Below are 19,355 nucleotides of genomic sequence, written 5' to 3'. Positions count from 1 at the left end.
ATTAAATTTCTTTTTAGGCCATTACATGAATAAAAAAATACGTTTTCCTCCCTGCATTCCATCATTAACAATTATTTATTGATTATTTAATGATTATAAACAAGATTCGCGATGGTTATTAAAACTCATGTTTTCATCGCTTGAAAATGGACTGTACCACATAAGTAACTATTAATTAAGAACTATTGCACTATATAGTTTACAGGTTTCATTTTTATTACACTGTAGTTAAATTGTATTCAAAAGAGAAGGCCCCCTAGCGGTGCAGTGAGCTCGTGTCATGTGCAAGTAGAGGTAACTGCAGGCTGGAGCAATGGGCGTGGCAAGAGGTCGGAAAGAAATGGGGCGTGCCACGAGGAATAGGGCGTGCCGTAAGGTCTTTTCAATTGGACGCGAAAAGCTTCCTTATCCGCATAAAAGCGAGCCATAAACTTAATCACTATATATTATGTTGCTTGCTGATGTATGTATATAAACAATTTTATCGTAACACACAGAGCAACACTCACACGCTGTTTGCTGATTCACTCAATTCTTTTACTGCTTTATTCAGTACAGAACTCACTCTAATATAGAACACTGTTGCCCCCTAATGGCAACTCTTCATATAGCACAACATTTAGCTGCATATATAACACCATACAAAATACATTTCTTTCACTGTAAAAATAACAATAATGATATTGAGAATACATTCAAAAGTACGTTACCTTCGACACCTTCTGTATAACGCGGGTTACATGACGTCATCACCACCGCAACTTTTTCAGGATCAATCATTAAAAACATTTGTAATGTTTGTGATAAATGCACTTTTTGTAAAACATCACTTAAAGATATTAAACATTTATTTTTGTATTGCCCCTTTTCTATTTCATTTTGAACTGACTTCAAAATAGGTATTCCTAAAATAGAAATTCCCAGTATTAGAATTTAGAACGACATTTTACTTTGTTTCCAAAACCCATATTTTTCTGGAAATAATTATATAATTAAATTATTTTGTCGACGTTTTATATGCATAATACACAAATAAAAGAAACCCTCCTATATTAACTTTTATAAGACCTCGCAGTATACTTGGAAACCCTTTCAAACATGAGATCACAAAACAAAAAGTTTTTGAAAATATCTATAACTACTTTGATTCATAAACTTTTATTTTTGTATTCATTTGTATTTTTCATGTTATACTTGTTATTCTCCGATTTACACATTTTGAGCTGTATTTACAATGCTTTGTATTCATCATTTTTTATTGCATTATACTTGAAATTTCTGTATTTGAACTAAATAATAAAATAAAAAATCATTAAAAAACAAATTATTATTTTAAAGATAAAAATGTCTCTAAAAGTAATGTTATTTTTATAAAATTGGTACAGCAAATGTTTTGGCTGTATAAAGGCATATACTTGTTTGATCAATCACTCACCATATAATTATTAAATGAAGTAAAAACGGTTTAATAAACTTCTTTTAAGTGACATTAATCAATTAAGCAAAACAAACACCATTTTATCCAAAAAACATTTATTCAGTCATTTTTACAATATTTTTTTGAAACGACAATTGAAGTTGTCATCAAAGGCTTGTGTTCTTGTGTTCAAAACTCATTCCTTCGAACAGAAGCCATCAAACTCTCTATCTTAACGCACAGTGACCCCCTTCATGGCGTACCGCGCGAAATCTGTTGCTTTGCAAATGGCTTTGTATCTTGCGATATTCACAAGGTCTAACAACACTGAGAGCACAGAAGGGACATCGACATAAATCGCCGACTCGGATGTCTTCGATGCAAATGCATTAATTTTTCTCACTGTAACATGTATCTGTCAACAACAATTAAATAATCCCCGAAGCTGAAAAGACGTCAAGCAAAGAGACCATCAAATTATATCGCACATGTATTATATCAATGTTCTTCTTTCCATCAAAAGAAAATTACGATTTCTTTTTAGCTAAAGGAAATGACGTATAACTATGGTTACGGCTGATTGGCCAACGCAGTTGCCAGGAGGAAGCTCCTTTGACGAGAAACTCTTGACTCTTTGATGAGAAACCTCTTACAACGCCCCTACCTCCTGCCACGCCCCTACCTCCTGCCACGCCCATTGCTCCAAGCTGCAGCTACCCCTGTCTCGTCATGTGCCCCGCGCACACATGCAGCAGCAGCTCTGCGATTCAGGCGAGCGTTTCACTTCGTCTTTAAATGACGACAACGCGGAAACAAGTCACTTCTGTTTACTGCTGTCTGATAGCGTAAATGGAGAAGAGCATTTATGCTCATCGTGTTTAAATGGAGGATGAGCAAAGATTATTCCTTTCCAGCTGTTCGGACTGGATGTCGGAGCTTCCCTCGCCTCTCTGGGACATTCCGCTTTGGAGTCTCGCTATACCCGGTAACGTCTGTCACTTTACAAATGTTTGCAAATTATAAAGTCTCGTAGTTCTCAGTAGAAACTTTCATTTGATTGTTTCTTGGTCTTCAGGAAGTCATGACACTATGACATATTGTTTGGATAAGCAGTCCACTGTGCTGGAGTCTGAACCGAAAGTGTTGCGAATGTTGGATAAATTATTCCCCTGTGTGGTTCGTCCATGTATAATGAAATGGGCAACAACCCAGGTACAGTAAGTCAGACCTGTCACTGTGTCTCTTAATAGATCCATAGTTTGAGGACATTTAGGTGGTCCTCCTCCTGAGTATAAAAAGGCTTTGTCGCGACCAAATCAAGCTTATACTTCAAAAAGTCAGCCTTGTATGAGGAGAGAGATGCGAGATATAGATAGTTTCAGTATCCTTGATTCATGGCATGGGGCTCAAACCCATGACCTTTTCATTTAAGGTTGCCAGGTTTTCACAGCTTTCCCCACCCCAATTTTCTACTCAAAACCAATACAATGCGTTTCAAGGGGGGTTCTCCAATAAAAATCTAATTAAAATGGTAAAATCTGCATTTTCAACAGGGTTTGTTTGCTAAAATATGCGTTCCCGGTGCCAAAAATCTCATTATTGGGATCGCCTTAACGCACGGCAACAGTATTGCTGTGCGTTCACACAAGACGTGAATAAACCGAATAAATCGCACTGTTTGTGTATAGTTGGACACCTGAACATTTTGAGTTAACTCGCTTCATTCGCACTTGAAATTCAGCCGCGAATGCATTCAAATTGTCGGCATTAGTTAGATTTTAGTCTTTATTATATTATATATATATATATATATATATATATATATATATATATATATATATAATTTATATATATATATATATATATATATATATATATATATATATATATATATATATATATATATATATAATTTATATATATATTTATATATATATATATATATATATTTTACAACTTTCAAGCAACATCCTTTTTTATTCCTATTTTAAAAGAACGGATATACAGCTCCGGGTGTCCACATACGACAATGATGATTTTGTCCACTATTGTTGTTTCGTATTTCTGCCTCGGCTCACTACGTCGTAATCATGTCACTACTAGCCATAAATGCTATTAAACCCACGATTTACTTACCTATAAGCTGTCCAAGATGCATATGTCCATAATTTTTTAAACAAACACATTTTCAGTTATTTTATAAAATGTATTAGATCTTTCAGTTAATCAAATGTAAAGTTACGGGGTCCACGTCCTTCAAGTCCAAAAAATGTGCATCCATCCTTCACAAAACAAATCCAAACGGCTCCACGATGATAAAAAAAATGCCTTCTGAGGGTAGTCTGTGAGGTGTTGTTGTAGAAATATCCAAAAAACTGGCTTCCGGTAACGCCGCCATCTTAGTCGTGTCCACATTCAAGATGACAGCGTATGCATTTTATGAAGGGTTCCGTGCTGCTGCTCTGTGCCCCCGCCCTCCGAATTTTTCATACATCGGTAAGAAAAATGCGTACAACTACGCTGATACTCTCTTCTGAATACTTTAGTAGGAGTCTAAGATGGCGGCGTTACCGGAAGCTAGTTATTTTCGTTTATAAAGTTTTAAATTTGGATATTTCTACAACAAAACAGGGCGTATTACCAGTAGACGGCCTTTGTTTGTCATCGTGGAGCCGTGTGGATTTGTTTTGTGGGGGATGGATGCATATTTTTTTGACTTGAAGGACGTGGACCCCGTAACTTTACATGTGATTAACTGAAAAATCTAAAACATTTTCTAAAATAACTGAAAATGTGTTTGTCTGAAAAAAACGATGGACAGCTTGGGGGTGAGTAAATCATGGGTTTAATATCATGTTTGGCCGAACTATCCCTTTAACGCGGCCTTAATATCCAGCAAAGTTCAGATATTTTTTAACTCAAGTGATTCCCACGAATCATGCATTACATGCGTCAAGCACCCTAAACGCTCAATTCACGCCACTTCATCCGCGCAAATTGCGTCATTTGTCGATCGCATCTTTGCATTGGCTTAACATGTAAATCACTCACACTTAACGTTTCATTCGCATCGGGTGTGAATGCATCATTAATGTAACGTAATCCCAATTCCATGGGAAACCGCAGACTTGGCAACCCGAATTGCAGCGCTCTACCAGCTTTAGCTTTTTTTTGACTGTATATGGGTTTTTAGGAGGACATTATTTCTAACCAGCTGGATTCAGGCATTCGGTTTCTTGATCTCAGAATAGCTCATAAAACAAAAGATCCTGATAAGGTTTTCTACTTCGCTCATGGGATCTACTCTCTTTTGACAGTTAAGGTAGGTTTAAGCTTACTATAATAAAACTAAGAATGTTAATTCCTCATTCCAAACACAAATACCAATGTCTTCTTGTTTTTTTCTGGTTGTGTTATTTTAAGGAAGCGTTGACAGAAATTGCTCACTGGTTAGACCGGCACACAAAGGAAGTGGTCATCATTGCATTTTCGGCGTTTGATGGTATGAACCAGGATCAACACAAAGACTTAATTCAGTTTCTTTCTGCAACGTTCGACAATAAAATATGCCCCAATTTCGTAAGTAACCAATTCCATTAAATCTTATAGGAATTCTGAGCTATTTTCAAGTCACACCGTGACAAAATGTACAAAATTCAGTGGATTTTTACCTTTGATTACTTTAATACATGTTTGGATTATTTCAGGTCACACCGTCACTATGCGAGTGTTGGAATAAAAAATATCAAGTTATTCTCTCATACGACGACTCGGCCGCATCTGGTCATGAGGAGCTGTGGTCAAAATTTGACTACTGGTGGGCAAACTCATCAGATCCAAACCAGGTGATATCCTACCTGGAGGAACGGAAGCAGGAAGGAAGACCAGGTCAGTCACCATGACAAAACCAATCCGGTATGCATGTGCATTTTAGTCTTGACTAACGGCCGCTCGACCTGCCTATATTTTCAGATGTTTTTTTTGCCGCTGGTCTGAACCTAACAGAGGATGCGGGGTATATTCTGTCCCATCCGTGGCAGTCATTAAAAAGAATGACCCTCGGTTCCTACGGTCCGCTTCTGGACTGGGTCAAACAGCAGAGCCCGGGCTCAGGCAGAACTTGCATTAATATCATCTGTGCAGATTTTGTGAATGCGTTCAGTAATGAATTCACTCAGCTGGTTATCAGACTCAATGAAGGCTTGACCAGTAGATCTTAATTGTGGACGATCTCTGAGATGGCTGTGATTTATATACGTAGCATGTTTTATAGTCTTATAGACTACTGCGTACTGTTATCGTACATTCCAAAAGGGCTTTTTTTAGAAATGGCTTTACTACTGTGATAAATCTTTAAACTATTTTTTGTAGAATGTAAATGAATAATATTTTCAGTGTTTTACAGATAAATATATATTTTTTACTATTACTCTGCACTTCCTAAACTGTGAATACAGTAGTACATGTTTACGTTCCCAAACTGGAATTTTTTATGCAATGCTGCCATCAAGTGGCGATTATTGTAGGCGTTATTTTATTTAAAGGGGCCATGGCAAATAAATCTTTGGTGTCCCCAGAGCACATATGTGAAGTTTTAGCTCAAAATACCATATAAATAATTTATTATGGCATGTTAAAATTGCCACTTTGTAGGTGTGTGCAAAAATGTGCCATTTTGGGTGTGTCCTTTAAAATGCAAATGAGCTGATGAAATTCAAACACTGATCACAATGATGGTGGTTTGTTGCAATTAAACCTCAATTGTGCTTTTCTTTGCACTAAATGGCAGTGCTGTGGTTGGATAGTGCAGTTTAAGGGGTGGTATTATTATAATAAGAGCTCCTTATGACATCATAAGGAGAGCCACATTTCAACTACCTATTTTTTCATGTGCTTGTAGAGAATGGTTTACTAAAACTAATTTACTGGGTTGATCTTTTTCAAATTTTCTAGGTTGATAGAAGCACTGGGACCCAATCATAGCACTTAAACATGGAAAAAGTCAGATTTTCATGCCATGGCCCCTAATAGTTACATCAAATAGTTACCTCAAAGGTTACAAATGATCAAAAAGCTAAACTTTTTTTTTTTTTACATTTTTCTTGAATATTTTCACAATATAGCCTAGTTGTTGTCATGCGTATGACGATGGCCTACATCCCTGCTGGTATGCTGTGACCACCAGCTAAACCAGCACCAAACCAGGGTGGGATTTATGCTGGTCTATGCTGTTTTTTCAGCAGGGATATGAAAAGCTGTGACATGACAATTAGCATTTTTATCAGACTTTTATTGGATTTTGGCAATAAACCGGTATTCATGAAAGGCAAGAATTAAGCGAGTTTGAAGTGAAAATATTTAATGAACATAGGTGATGAATGCAATTGTGTGAGGTACATAAAGGAAATGACCTTTTTCTTGTATATTTGAAGAGTTTCGTTGCAAAACGAGATAGCCACCGTTTTTTTAATTGTTCAGAAATCGCGTTTTTTGGTTGTGCATTCCAATTAATTTCAATGCAACTGCAGTTGGTTTGTTTTGATTTAAACATTCATACCTTAAAAAATACAGCTAAGTAGCACCGTAAAACAAAATAATAACATGATAACATTATAATAAACATGTTTTGACAAAAATGTTAAAAAATGGATTTATCTCGTTTTGCAATGAAACTCTTCATTTGTTTGATTGTTTTTTTCCCCAATCCAGTTCTTTAGTGACTTTCTATACCAGAAACACGATTTTGCACAAATAATTACAATGTTCAACATTAATACAGTATACTATAGTGCAAAATAGTTTAATGCAGTATACGTTTTAATAAATGTGATACATAGCCATTCCTTAAAGGGACATTCCACTTTTCTTGAAAATATGCTAATTTTCCAGCATATTTGATTCTTGCCGTTTTGGAATCCATTCAGCCGATCTCCGGGTCTGGCGGTACCACTTTTAGCTTAGCATAATCCATTGAATCTGATTAGACCATTAGCATCGCGCTAAAAAATAACCAAAGAGTTTTGATAATTTTCCTATTTAAAACTTGACTCTTCTGTAGTTACATCGTGTACTAAGACTGACAGAAAATTTAAAGTTGCGATTTTCTAGGCAGATATGACTAGGAACTATACACTAATTCTGGCGTAATAATCAAAGACTTTGCAGCTGTAACATGGCTGCAGCAGGCGTAGTGATATTTCACACTGCGTAGTGATATTACACACTGTCCCCTACCATTGAAAGTAACCAAGGGGACTATTTTCGGGCAGTTTGTGTTTAAGCCGGGCTATAGAAACATGATGGCGGGGCGACTTCCATATAAGCGGTGTATGTAGATAAGAACAGCTCATTTTAAGTATGTTAAGTATTTTATATTGCATTTCTGTAAAGAGATACTTCTAAAAGTTACACAATGCACCTCTAAATTTAAGGGCACAGGGTCAAATTTCCCCTAAGAACCATTTATTATCTTTTAATATAGTTTGGAAAACCTTTTTTTATTACACTCTTAAAAATGAAGGTGCTGGTGCCATTGAAAAAACATTTTTAGCTGTATGGCTCCATAAAGAACCTTTAGCAATAAAAGAAGATTTCTGTTTCACAAATTGTTCTCTTTATAGTGGACAAAGTTTATTTAGACAAAAAAAAATGAGGAGCCTTTGAATGTGTCTTTGGATGATTTTGTTGAAGAATCTTTTCTAGCACCTTTATTTTGAATAGTGTACAAACAGGCGTTAGATGTTTCCAGAGACTCTCTCTTCTATCTCCAGGCCCCACCTTTCTCTCAGAGTCTTAAACAGATTATCGTAAAGTTAAAGGAGCCTGCGTTGGCCCATGTGTAGTCACTATAGGCTTAGAGCCACAAAGAAAGCAGATGGGATAAGAAAGCCAGGGGATCTAATTACAGAGACTTAATCATCTAGCGAAGGCCGCGGCCAGGAGCAGGTAAACCCCGCTGCTAAATTTCTGACTGTTATTTAACATGGAGAACGAGGACGAGGAAGATGAAATCTTTACGATGAGGGAGTCGGGATATGACGGCCAGGAAAATGTAGAGGAGCAGGACGAAGAAGAGGAGCCAGACAGAGAGAGGAAGAGTAACTTGGATATTCCAATACCAAGTCGGTCACTGGCCAGCCGCAGATCTTCACTTCCATGTCCGGTCAGTATACAGAATTTAATTGGTTATACAGTATGTGGAATAGGAGTATTTGGGTTCTGAGGCATACTGTTTTGAATTGGCAGCTTAAAGGCATAAGTCAGTACTGTATTCAGGATTGTATTACTAAATATACTGTATTGTACTGCATTATAATTTTGCACTAAAGGGATAGCTCACCCCTCAAGAAGATAATTTCTGCCATCATTTACTCACCCTTATGTTGTTGAAACCTGTATGAGTTTGTTAATTCTGTTGAATATAAAAGAAGATATTTTGGGAACCATACAGTTGACAGTACCCATTGACTTCCATAGTTTTTATTTATCCTATGTGAAAGTCAATGGGTACTGTGTGGTTACCATAAAATATTTTTTATTCTGTGCTTCAAAATAAAAAAACTCATACAGGTGTAAAACACAAGCATGAGGGTGAGTAAATGATGACAAAAATTCAATTTTTGTATGAACTATCCCTTTAAGCTCCCAAACATTCTGTTTTATAGTTACATTTATGCATTTGGTAGATGCTTTTATTCAAAGCACCTTCAAGCTTTACATTTCTTTTATCAGTACCTATATTTGTATTCCTGGGGATTGAACCCATGACCTTTGCATAGCTAATGCATGCTCTACCAATTAGGTTCAGGAATACTTCCAAATTCTTTGGAGTTTATCCTGAAATTACCTTAGCACGGTCCATGTCTGTTTAGACAAGACTTGATATAAATACATTATTTTTGCATGTAACTGTATGATGCTTTAATAAATGCTACACTTGCTATATTTTGTAATATTGCAGGCACAACTGAATGCGATGCATTTGAGTCATCTGCACGCTGCCATCATGGCCCACAGCCCAGCGTACCTGTGCCATCAGCTGGAGAGCAGTGAAACCAGGCCATCCTCTCGCTCCAGCCATGACAGCAGTAATGAAGAGGGAGCGCAGGCCAAAACTGGCACATCTGACAGAAGAGCACCTGCCATTCCAACCATCGGTGAGCCCCTGGAGAGAAAAGCTCGATTTAGGAGTCGAAATGTCATGTCTCTGGTTGGTGTTTTTTGTATATCGGAAAGGTTAGGGATTTTTATAAGGTGATATAATTGTGATAGTTTGTGTTCACTTACTAGAGTGATGCTGATAGTGTGTGTCTGATCTGCCATGATGACTTACGTAAAGGAAGAGGACCTATCAGAGAACTTCACTGCTCGCACAGCTTTCACAGTGAGGTAAAACATGAGATTTTGTCCCATGGGATCTTCGTCTTTCTTCTTAGAGAGTTTACTTCTTGTCATTGTCTCTTGTGGTCTGTTCACTGGGGTATTAAAACATTATTCTCTGTAAGACTGCTCTGAAACAATATGTACTCTTATGAGCATTATATTAAAATAAATGAATGTAATTAAAATGAATATTCCTCTTATTGAAGTGCATAGAGGAGTGGCTGTGGACCAAGCAGACCTGCCCTACCTGTCGAAAGCACGTTGCCATGCCAGAGCCTCTCTACTGGACATCAACCAGAGTCATAGTGCCCTGAACTATTCAAGCATCCATTTAAACTGCTTTGGCCATTTTACAAAAACTTTTACAATAGATCGGAAATGTTTTTTATACCATTACACTGTTTAATTCTGGTATTATTCTTCTTACAAGGTAAAAAAGACCCATTTTTGGAGAATTGTATATGTGGTGCTACATTTAAATGCAGTTCTTTGAATAATTAAGGGTTCAGGAGACACTGATTACCGAATCTCACACTGGACTTTTAACAAAATTAATGTATTCTTTTTTTGTATTTACATATTAAAAAAGATCATGCTTTTTGTCTACATTGTATATTTATTTAGCAAATAATGCCTATATTGCATAAGATATTTTTTTCTTTAATGTGCAAATAATGTTAATCAACTAAACTAGCTGTATGAAAGAGTATATTAGTGCAAGTATTTTAGAGTGCAAGTGCTGACATTTTATTTTGCAAAATTTGTAAACGATGTAGGCTTGTTTGACTTCGTGCGGCGCCGCAAGAACTGACATGAAGAAGACGTCAAAGTACCGCGAGAAATCATGGATGAATCTGCTTTCAAATCGCTCTCGCGGTGCTTTGACGTCATCCGGCTGTCTGTTCTTGCGGCGCCGCATGAAGTCGAACAAGTCTACTGTCTGTTTAAATTTACACAATAAGCGTCGTGACGTCACCTCGTCGTTGCCGTGACTACATACGGAAGTTACCGCATGCACCTGTTACGCTTTCCAAAAGGATAAGGAGCAAATCAATACATTTTTCTTTGTACAAAGAAACTCCGTGACAACTGTTTTCATCTTAAGATATCTTTTTACGTTGTATTGCTAAAAACTCGTCAGTTTGGACATTAATGGACAAATTAAAGAAAGTTTTGAGCGGCCAAGATGGCAATGACGATGTCAACGTACTCCAGGTAACGTTAAGTTAGTTGCATTTATGAGTTTATTGCTCGCCTGGGCTTTTTAGTCTCAATCAAAGTTGATGTTACTTACCTAAACGCTGTATGTTTTAAGTATCAAAATTTAGACGTTAACATACGGTTGTTTCGATTGAGAGTATGTTTACCCTGTTGTTATTTCTGCGTATGAGATAATATTATAAATATTAATACATAGTAACTTGATTTACAGCTTTTGTGTCTGGTTTGTGGTTAACATGATGTTTCCATATGTTAAAGTAGGCAGCAAATGAAGCGTCAACACTGGGGTGGGGTACGCGCGTCAAAGGATTCGTCGGGTGCTTTGTTGCGGGTGTCTTGTGTTCAGTGTTGGTAAGAGTTTAACATGCAAAACGTGTCGTACACATGCATCCAATCTATATTTTTATATCTGTATGAGTGTTTCCTGGGACTTTATGGGCGTTGCGCAGACCGATTGCTGTTACATCACACTACCGCGAGAAATATTCGAAACGATGCTTTCTCGCGATACTGTGTTGTCATACGGTCTGCGCAGCACCGCATGAATAAGAATACATCAGTTTTCTTTTTTTCCTCTCTTCTCTTACATCTGTTCAGATGAATTTGGATGTATTGTTAATACACTTTGTCTTATGCTTGTATTTCATATATGACATTTCTGAAATAAAAATACATCAGTAGTCCTAAATTGTTATTCTGTCATTCAGGGGACGTGCTTGCTTTGGGTTCCCAGAAACGGGTTGACACTTTTTGCAGTGTTTTATAGTTTAGGTAATATCGCTTCACTTTTAAGGTGAGTCGTGCAACTTTATCTCTTCTTTTGATTTGATTTAGTCCGAGGTGTGTCAATGGCTACATTGTACACACAATAATGTACAATGTTTTCATTGCATATGAGTGAATGGCAAAGATATATGAGAACATGAAGGAAACAATTGTTACTGTCATGTAACACTGATTTTATTTCGGTTGATCTAGTTAATCTATTCATTTAGTTAAACATACGTTCAAGATGCAATTCATACAGACAATGATTTTAAATCATTGCATTCAGTTTCTGAATTAAAAAAAATCTTTGTGTGTAACCATCACTCTTAAAAGTTGCAGTGCAAAAGTTGTAATCTATTGGATGTGGATTGTTTTCAGTACAATGTTCTTAATGGGTCCATTAAAGCAAATCAAGAGGATGTGCGACAAGACAAGAGCTCTGGCAACTGCCATTATGATTGTGAGTCAACACACACACACACACACACACACACACACACACAGTCAGGCATACATGGTTTATGAGGACTTTACGTAGACGCAATGCATTTTATACTGTCCAAACTGTTATATTCTATTCCCCTAACCTACCCCAATCCCTAACCCCAATGTCACAAAAACCTGTTGCCAGTCTTTGATCTATGAAAAACTACCATTTAGTATGTTTGTTTTTTTAGCGTTTCACTTCCTGTGTCCTCATAAACCATGGTAATAGCATAGTTAACATTTCATTATACACTATTCATGTCCCCGTAAATCACATTTGCCAACCCACACACACACACACACTGACATCATACAATGTAATGAATACAGTAGTTTTCAGATTCAGTAGTGCTTGGATCAGAAATTGTGGATTTTTTTGCAATTTGAACATTTGTGTTTTTCTAGACATGCTTGATATTGACCTTCTGTGCTGCATTCTGGGTAAGCTGGTGTCTTTTTCTGCTTGGCATATTATTGTGTTTATGATGACTGTATTATGATTATTAAACTTTTTAAAAACCCATTTAGTGGAAGAACAAAGGTCTTGCTCTGCTGTTCTGTGTCTTACAATTTTTGGCCTTTGCATGGTAAGAGACCCTATAGTTATTTACCTATATTGTATGGTATAAATACAATATATGATATTATTGTATTGGTTTATCTACATATGAAGAGTTTGTGTCCAAAACCAATTGATTGTGCATTCCAATTAATATCAAACTGCAGTTTGTTCGATTTAAGCCTTCGTAACTAAAAATACAGCTAAGTAGCACAATAAATACATAATAACATAATAATAATAAACATGTTTTGATAACGTTATCTGGTTTTGGAACCAAACTCTTCATATATAGCAGTGCAATTGAAAAAGACGTTTTACTTAAAGAGGCGATAATTAGAATAATAGCTCTGTTGGGGTTATAGAAAGCCTAATTTTTGCTAATAAATAAAAAAAATCATGATTTTATTATTAAAGGGGACTATTCTGACCTTTTTCATGTTTAAGTGCTATAATTGGGTCCCCAGTGCTTCTATCAACCTAGAAAATATGAAAAAGATCAACCCAGTTCTCATTGAAATTTGGCTCCCCTTGTGATGTCAGAAGGGGATAATACCATTCCACTGCCATTTAGTGCAGAGATCAGCTCATTTGCATTTTAAAGGACACACCCAAAACCGCACATTTTTGCTCACACCTACAAAGTGGCAATTTTACCATGCTATAATAAATTATATGATATTTTGAGCTAAAACTTCACATATGTACTCTGGGGACTCCAAAGATTTGTTTGACATCTAAAAAAAGTCTGATGAAATGTCTTCTTTAAATTGTCACGTTTTCTGTACCTTAATAACTTCTTTAAAATTATGTTCCTTTTCTTTTTTTAGGTATAGCTTGTCTTACATTCCGTTTGCTAGGTGAGTTTGCAAGTACATAGAGTTTGCAAATACAGAGTTGATTTTATAGAGCAGTGGTTCCCAAACTTTTTCAGAGTGCAGCCCCCCTTGTGTATGGTGCATTCCTTCGCGGCCCCCCAAAGAAAATTTGTGACAAAAACTGTTCTAAACTCAACATTTTACTAAAACACATATTAAATTATACAAATAAAGTAGTACTTTTGGTTAGTAGCCTTATTTTTTTTATGTTTAATTACACAGAATTCATGATAAATTAATGTATTTTATAAAATGTTATAAAACTGGGGCCCCCCTGGCACCATCTCGCGGCCCCCCTGGGGTCCCTGCCCCCCAGTTTGAAAACCCCTGTTATAGAGTAACAGACAAATTTATTAAGATTTCTTTGTAAATTTCAACATTTATGTACTATTTGGATGTTAAATTGTGAATATCTGCCTTCTTAAATTAAGATATGTGATTTATCAAAGTATTTGTATGTATGTGTGTTTGTTGTTTGTAAACACTAAAGTAAGGAATTTTTATTAGAGAAACTTTTTTATTCCTCTATTTTTAAGCCCGGGCATTTGTTTGCTTTTTGTTTTTATTCAGGGATGCAATTATTAAGTTGTTCTCGGCGTGCTTCAATTGAGATGTGCTTGGCTTCTGTGGTATCCCTGCGTGGCGCTACGGCACCAACACGCCGCTGCCTTCAATGCCACTCACGTCCAAACGCTACAGTCTGGCACACAGTACATGTGCTCTTCTACCTCTCCCTCAACACAGACACTCTTCATCTGTGTGAACAAGTGCACACACAAACAAACACCTGTGCTTTAATCGAATAGAAAACTGAAGGATGGGGATGTAAATTAGGTAAATGGTGGAGGTTAGATCTCTGCCATGCAACAAAAGAGATTCTGTTCAGCAAGAGGTTTTTTACTTTTATTGCTAGATGATTTTGTTTCATTGTCCCTTCCTTTCTGCGTTTGTCCAGAGATTTCTTAAGGATTAAGTATTAGTAATACTGTAACCACATTTTTTCACTGTAAAAAATTACAGTGTAACTTGCAGCTGGTTTCCAGTAACTTGCTGTGGATTTGGATGTATGTTATTTATTGGCAACATTTTGTTCAAAGTTAATTGAACATTAAACATTAACAAGTTTTTTTTTACAGAGTAAAACTAAAATTACAGCCTCATGCAAAGCATTCTGACAAACAAAATCTGAAGCAAAAAACAGAAAAAGGTTGATGATGATTTCTGGTTTCCAGAATGCTTGGCACGAGGCTGTTATTGAATAGTTTTGTTGTCTAAGGATGAGGAATTGTTGGTATTTTATATTTATTTGACTTTGAACGGGATCTTGCCAGTGAATGGCATGGATTTGGATCTACGGTGGGTTGCTGGCAACCAGCTGCAAGTAACTTTTTACAGTATACTTTTAGATTACTTTATAATTTTTTGCTGTGAAAAATTATTTATGTAATTTTATTCCAGTTTTAAATTAGTATTCTTAAATGTAGACATTACAAATTAGTAATGAAGGAATTTATTTTTATTTTATTACTTATTCACAATAATACTGTAATCGTGCTATATTATCTTATAAGATCAATCAAATATAGGCTACACTCTATAGGGTGCCATGTAGTATATTCTAAATGTTACCATTTCAAAATCCTAAAGCTTTTTAGTTATTTTAGTGATTCACGTGTATGTTGCTTTATTTTATGAACAATGCGTGAGTGTCCTCATATTTCCGGGAATAATATCAATGCACAGTCAAACATTTACTGAATTGATTTTAACAATGATGGTTTTGCTTATTTCATCTACATGTCAATGTATTGTTGTTGGTCCGTGTAGCATTTATTTTCTTTTGTTTTATTCGAAGTACTTCTTGTACAAAGTCATATCACTCAAGTTTACTGACGTGCGTAAGTGCTCTGTTATTGAAAGGTCAGAGTCTTGGTTTTCTGGTTTTTGATATAGGGCATAATTCTTCGTTAATGAGACGCTTTTTTCGGCTTTAAACTCTTTGAGTCCTCTAATCTCCGTGCGCGTGGTTCCGTGATTACATGCGCGTGTCTGTGGATCAAGTTTCTGTTCGTTTCTGCCCGCAGCAGGGAACATCCAGTCTTTATTCCTGCTCCACTAAAGTACCCAAGATCTTCGATAGCATGGCTTTATTTACGTCGAATTCATGTTGAGGAGGATAGTGCATGCCCAACACCTAATAATAGGTTAGATTAGAAAGTGTAATGTATTGCAAATAATACACTTTAGATTTACATTGTGAAACCATTTGACTTCTCAAGGTGCAGCTTCTATAAATTCGGTCACAAATAATACAAATTGCAACTTAAAAGGGGGAAACCGGTCTCGATTATTTTGTATTCACTGAAGCACAATATAAACCAAATTCCTAGACTGATACAAAATAGAAACTAACAATGTGTAGATAACTATTTAACAAACACCACCTAGAAGATATAGGCTATAGTATCGGTGTTTTTTTTATAGTCGGCTTTTGTCAGGGCTCGTTGTATCTCATTAAATAGCTACACATTGTTTCAGGTTTTAAATTAAGTACTTCACTTTGATTTTATTATAATTTTTTAATTTACTGTAAGGTTTTTTCAATGCACTTGCTCTGTAAAATATTAATATTTTGAAAAATGCCGGTTTTTGTTTTATTAACAAAGGGAACCAAACCATCTGTGCGTGCAGGCACTTTTATGAGCTGTCCAGGGTTCTGAAAAAATAAATCTTTTTAAATAACGAAAAATTATTGTAACATATCGAATCGTGATTTATCCCACAAGTTGCTACAGCTGCCTCTTTTTATAACTTAATAAATAAATAAATAAAAATGTGCTAAATATATATGTTTGATCTTTCATTTGAACAAGCTTTCAAAATATACGTTTTCTCTATTTAAACTAGATATTAAACGTTGTGTCAGTATTAATTGTAAGCCTGAATATAGACATCGTGGTTATTAAACCTGTAAACAATGAGTTGTGGATGCTTAATTTAAGCAAACCCACGTGACTGCAGGTCTCTCCTCCTGGCATAAGAACAGGTGGTCGCAGTGGGGTTTAACTCAGACACGCACTCTAATAGTAATCTTGTCATCCCATCCACAATTGTCTTTGACAATATCTAAATCTTTTTGTAGCCTATATTATATAGTTAGCTAAGATAGTTTATAGACGGTCGTCTTATAGTTATCAGGGAAGTGTGAGATTAAAGAAGCGGTACTCATGAAGGTGGAGGGAGAGATGGGGAGCGGTGGCGCAGCGGTGTCCGGTGCTCGCGGTGGCAACGACTGCTGTATAACCCGACTGCTGAACGTCGTAGAGAGCGAGTTACAGGCCGGGAGGGAAAAAGGAGATCCTACTGAAAAACAACTTAAAGTTGCGCTGGAGGATGCTGAACTCTGGAGGAAATTCAAAGAAGTCACGAATGATATGATTGTGACCAAGAATGGCAGGTGAGCGAGCAAAAAATGAACCGGATATCAAAAAATGTTATAATCTTGACTGTTTGAAACAAATGTGTTTATGAATACAGTTTTTATAAAGGATTTGACGTTTTCAGTTTACTTTTTAAAAGACACAAAATGCATATTTCATTCATATTTAAATATTTCACACAGATTTGAGGAATTTCATTTTTAAAATATAGCTGTAGACAGCGATACGGGGCCAAGCAACAATGGTCCTGCAACACGCAACGAAGCTGAAAGGACATGCAATTGAAGAATGCAATGTAGCAGATATGTATGGGAACTATCAGCACACAGGACTCAGAGATGAGAATGAACATAATGAAAAAATAAAAATGTTGAAGTATAATATTTATTTGCATGCTGAAAGAAGGACCGATTAGTCCAATGCTGACCTAGAAAACAATTGAACCACCAAAGCATCATACATGTTACACATGAAACTTAAACCAAAAGAGCACAAACGAAATAATACCTGTAAAAATAATAAAGTAAAATAATGAATTGAAGCTTTTGACTCTTAAGTAAGAGACTTCAATTGCTGCCCTAGCCAGGATTTGAACCCATGATCTCCAGGTTTCATGCCAGTCACTCAGCTGGTTGAGCTACAGGGGAGACCTACATACAGACAGCTGCTTAAGCTAGATTGCTGTAGTGACAATGTGTATGTTCATTTTGGAGAGATTTTTCTCAAGAAGAGAATAGTTTTTTAAATCCCCTGTAGGTAGTCAAACCTGTTCAAACATTTGACTTTACATGACACATATTTGTCAACCATTTTAAATGCTGCCCTACGCTGGATTTGAACCCGCAACCTCTGGATTTCATGCCCATCACGCATTTGGTTGAGCTACTGGGAAGGCATAGATTACCCCGTCAAATATTCTCCATAGAAGTTTAGTTGATTAAATGGTTTCAAAGTTATCCCTGTTGACAAATGTATTACTTTTGAACAAAGATAAATATCAAAATTCTGTTTGGTCATTTCTATGTGGCTCGGTCCAAAGATTATCTGAGCCAAATTGTGTAACAATTCAACAAACACTGCAAAAGTAGTAGCAAAAAAACTGAATACTGTACTTTTCAAAATGGCCGCTACTGCATTTTTGAACTGGTGATGATGCTTGGCCACCAAATTGCAAGCCGTGCAGAACATGAAAAACAGACTGGTTGAGAATAATAGGTGAGAATAAACTCAAAACAAATATTAATAGAAAAACATAACACATGCATCAGACGGGATTCGAACCCTTAACCTCTGAGTTTTGATGCATGCGATTTAATAGACTGAGCTACACAGGCAGTGTAGCTAGCCAAGGTTTTCAGAGCTGCAAGCATTCAAATGGAGGAAGGAAGGTGCAGACATGACATTGCAGAGCAGAAATAACAAAATTACAATTTATATGAGAATCAGATAGTTTAAGTGAGAAGAGTTAAAGTTTAAGTCAAGAAAAACATGTTGTATAGGAATGCACAACATGTTATAATACAGTCATAATAATTTAATATGACGAAGAGACAATGTCACAGGGACAGTCAACTTTGGACAGGTATTTCTCGGGAATGGCAGAGAATATCAAAAATGTGTTTGGTCATTTCTGTGCGGATTGCTCCAAAGTTTATGTGAGCACAGCCTGGCATAAAATAGACTTAATTTGCAAAAGTAGTAGCGAAAAAACTACTTCACATATGCTATGAAATAAGATATGAACAGAATGTTGAAAACTGACAAATGAGATATCGTTGCAATCGACATAAACCAGTGAATAAAAATTCACAAAGAAAAATAATATCAGACAAAGTTTTCAGAAGTTATGGGCTGTTTTATATAGTTTATGAACCCTAGGTGGCGCTGTCTTCAGATTTCCCAGGTACCTTCAGGACATCATACCGATGCATCCTACCGATTTTTGTGCGGATACATTATATAGAATAATAGTTATCACAATTTAAAACAAAATTCAAAATAGTGGACAGGCGGTTTGGTCATTTCCGGCATAATATATATCGACAGATTGGTCATGAGCCAAAGAATCCATAGACACCAAGATCATAATTTTCTATCAAACATTTCAATAGTTATGGGCAAAAATAGCCATTTTTCATATCTCATGACCCATAGGTGGCGCTGTCCTCAAATTTGGCATGGTACCCCAGTTCATGGTCCTTATG

General features: G+C 36.2%; 4 protein-coding genes across 5 annotated transcripts in view; all 4 read left to right on the top strand.

The window, feature by feature from the left end:
* Nucleotides 1-2,194: 2,194 nt before the first annotated feature.
* LOC129450242 (PI-PLC X domain-containing protein 1) lies at nt 2,195-5,959 on the top strand. Of its 2 annotated transcripts, XM_055212868.2 has the most exons (6): nt 2,195-2,402; nt 2,493-2,629; nt 4,611-4,739; nt 4,841-4,996; nt 5,125-5,305; nt 5,390-5,956. In XM_055212868.2, exons 1-6 carry the CDS (start codon nt 2,300-2,302, stop codon nt 5,635-5,637), a joined length of 954 nt encoding a protein of 317 aa, XP_055068843.2. In that variant the 5' UTR covers nt 2,195-2,299; the 3' UTR covers nt 5,638-5,956. The 2 variants fall into 2 exon arrangements, with proteins under 2 accessions (XP_055068843.2, XP_055068844.2); XM_055212869.2 differs by lacking the exon at nt 2,493-2,629 and having other exon boundaries at nt 2,262-2,402; nt 5,390-5,959.
* A 1,215-nt stretch (nt 5,960-7,174) lies between these two features.
* On the top strand, nt 7,175-10,405 carry LOC129450243 (uncharacterized). Its single transcript, XM_055212870.2, has 4 exons — nt 7,175-8,579; nt 9,378-9,626; nt 9,707-9,805; nt 10,006-10,405. The coding sequence occupies exons 1-4, from the start codon at nt 8,400-8,402 to the stop codon at nt 10,111-10,113; spliced, it is 636 nt and encodes a 211-aa protein (XP_055068845.2). The 5' UTR covers nt 7,175-8,399; the 3' UTR covers nt 10,114-10,405.
* Nucleotides 10,406-10,706: 301 nt separating this feature from the next.
* sft2d2b (SFT2 domain containing 2b) lies at nt 10,707-14,984 on the top strand. Its single transcript, XM_055212872.2, has 8 exons — nt 10,707-11,014; nt 11,282-11,371; nt 11,728-11,813; nt 12,167-12,248; nt 12,680-12,715; nt 12,803-12,861; nt 13,664-13,693; nt 14,282-14,984. Exons 1-8 carry the CDS (start codon nt 10,952-10,954, stop codon nt 14,319-14,321), a joined length of 486 nt encoding a protein of 161 aa, XP_055068847.1. The 5' UTR covers nt 10,707-10,951; the 3' UTR covers nt 14,322-14,984.
* Nucleotides 14,985-15,018: 34 nt separating this feature from the next.
* Nucleotides 15,019-19,355, top strand: part of tbx19 (T-box transcription factor 19) — a 33,967-nt gene continuing 29,630 nt past the window's right edge. Inside the window, exon 1 of the mRNA XM_055212867.2 lies at nt 15,019-17,168. Coding sequence (XP_055068842.2) covers nt 16,939-17,168 — 230 coding nt within the window. The 5' untranslated portion in view covers nt 15,019-16,938. The remainder of the gene's footprint in view (nt 17,169-19,355) is intronic.

This window comes from Misgurnus anguillicaudatus, chromosome 8, assembly GCF_027580225.2.
Source record: "Misgurnus anguillicaudatus chromosome 8, ASM2758022v2, whole genome shotgun sequence".
Classification (NCBI taxonomy): Eukaryota; Metazoa; Chordata; class Actinopteri; order Cypriniformes; family Cobitidae; genus Misgurnus; species Misgurnus anguillicaudatus.
Note: the sequence above shows the minus strand (reverse complement) of the source record. Positions and strands in the feature narration are given on the sequence as shown.

Coding starts and splice junctions, on each gene's coding strand:
- LOC129450242 (XM_055212868.2), top strand. CDS start 2,300: ATGGAGGATGAGCAAAGATTATTCCTTTCCAGCTGTTCGGACTGGATG. Junction 4,740..4,840: donor ACTCTCTTTTGACAGTTAAG/GTAGGTTTAAGC, acceptor TGTTATTTTAAG/GAAGCGTTGACAGAAATTGC. Junction 4,997..5,124: donor ATAAAATATGCCCCAATTTC/GTAAGTAACCAA, acceptor GGATTATTTCAG/GTCACACCGTCACTATGCGA.
- LOC129450243 (XM_055212870.2), top strand. CDS start 8,400: ATGGAGAACGAGGACGAGGAAGATGAAATCTTTACGATGAGGGAGTCG. Junction 9,627..9,706: donor GTCGAAATGTCATGTCTCTG/GTTGGTGTTTTT, acceptor TTCACTTACTAG/AGTGATGCTGATAGTGTGTG. Junction 9,806..10,005: donor CGCACAGCTTTCACAGTGAG/GTAAAACATGAG, acceptor CTCTTATTGAAG/TGCATAGAGGAGTGGCTGTG.
- sft2d2b (XM_055212872.2), top strand. CDS start 10,952: ATGGACAAATTAAAGAAAGTTTTGAGCGGCCAAGATGGCAATGACGAT. Junction 12,249..12,679: donor TGGCAACTGCCATTATGATT/GTGAGTCAACAC, acceptor GTGTTTTTCTAG/ACATGCTTGATATTGACCTT. Junction 12,716..12,802: donor CCTTCTGTGCTGCATTCTGG/GTAAGCTGGTGT, acceptor AAACCCATTTAG/TGGAAGAACAAAGGTCTTGC.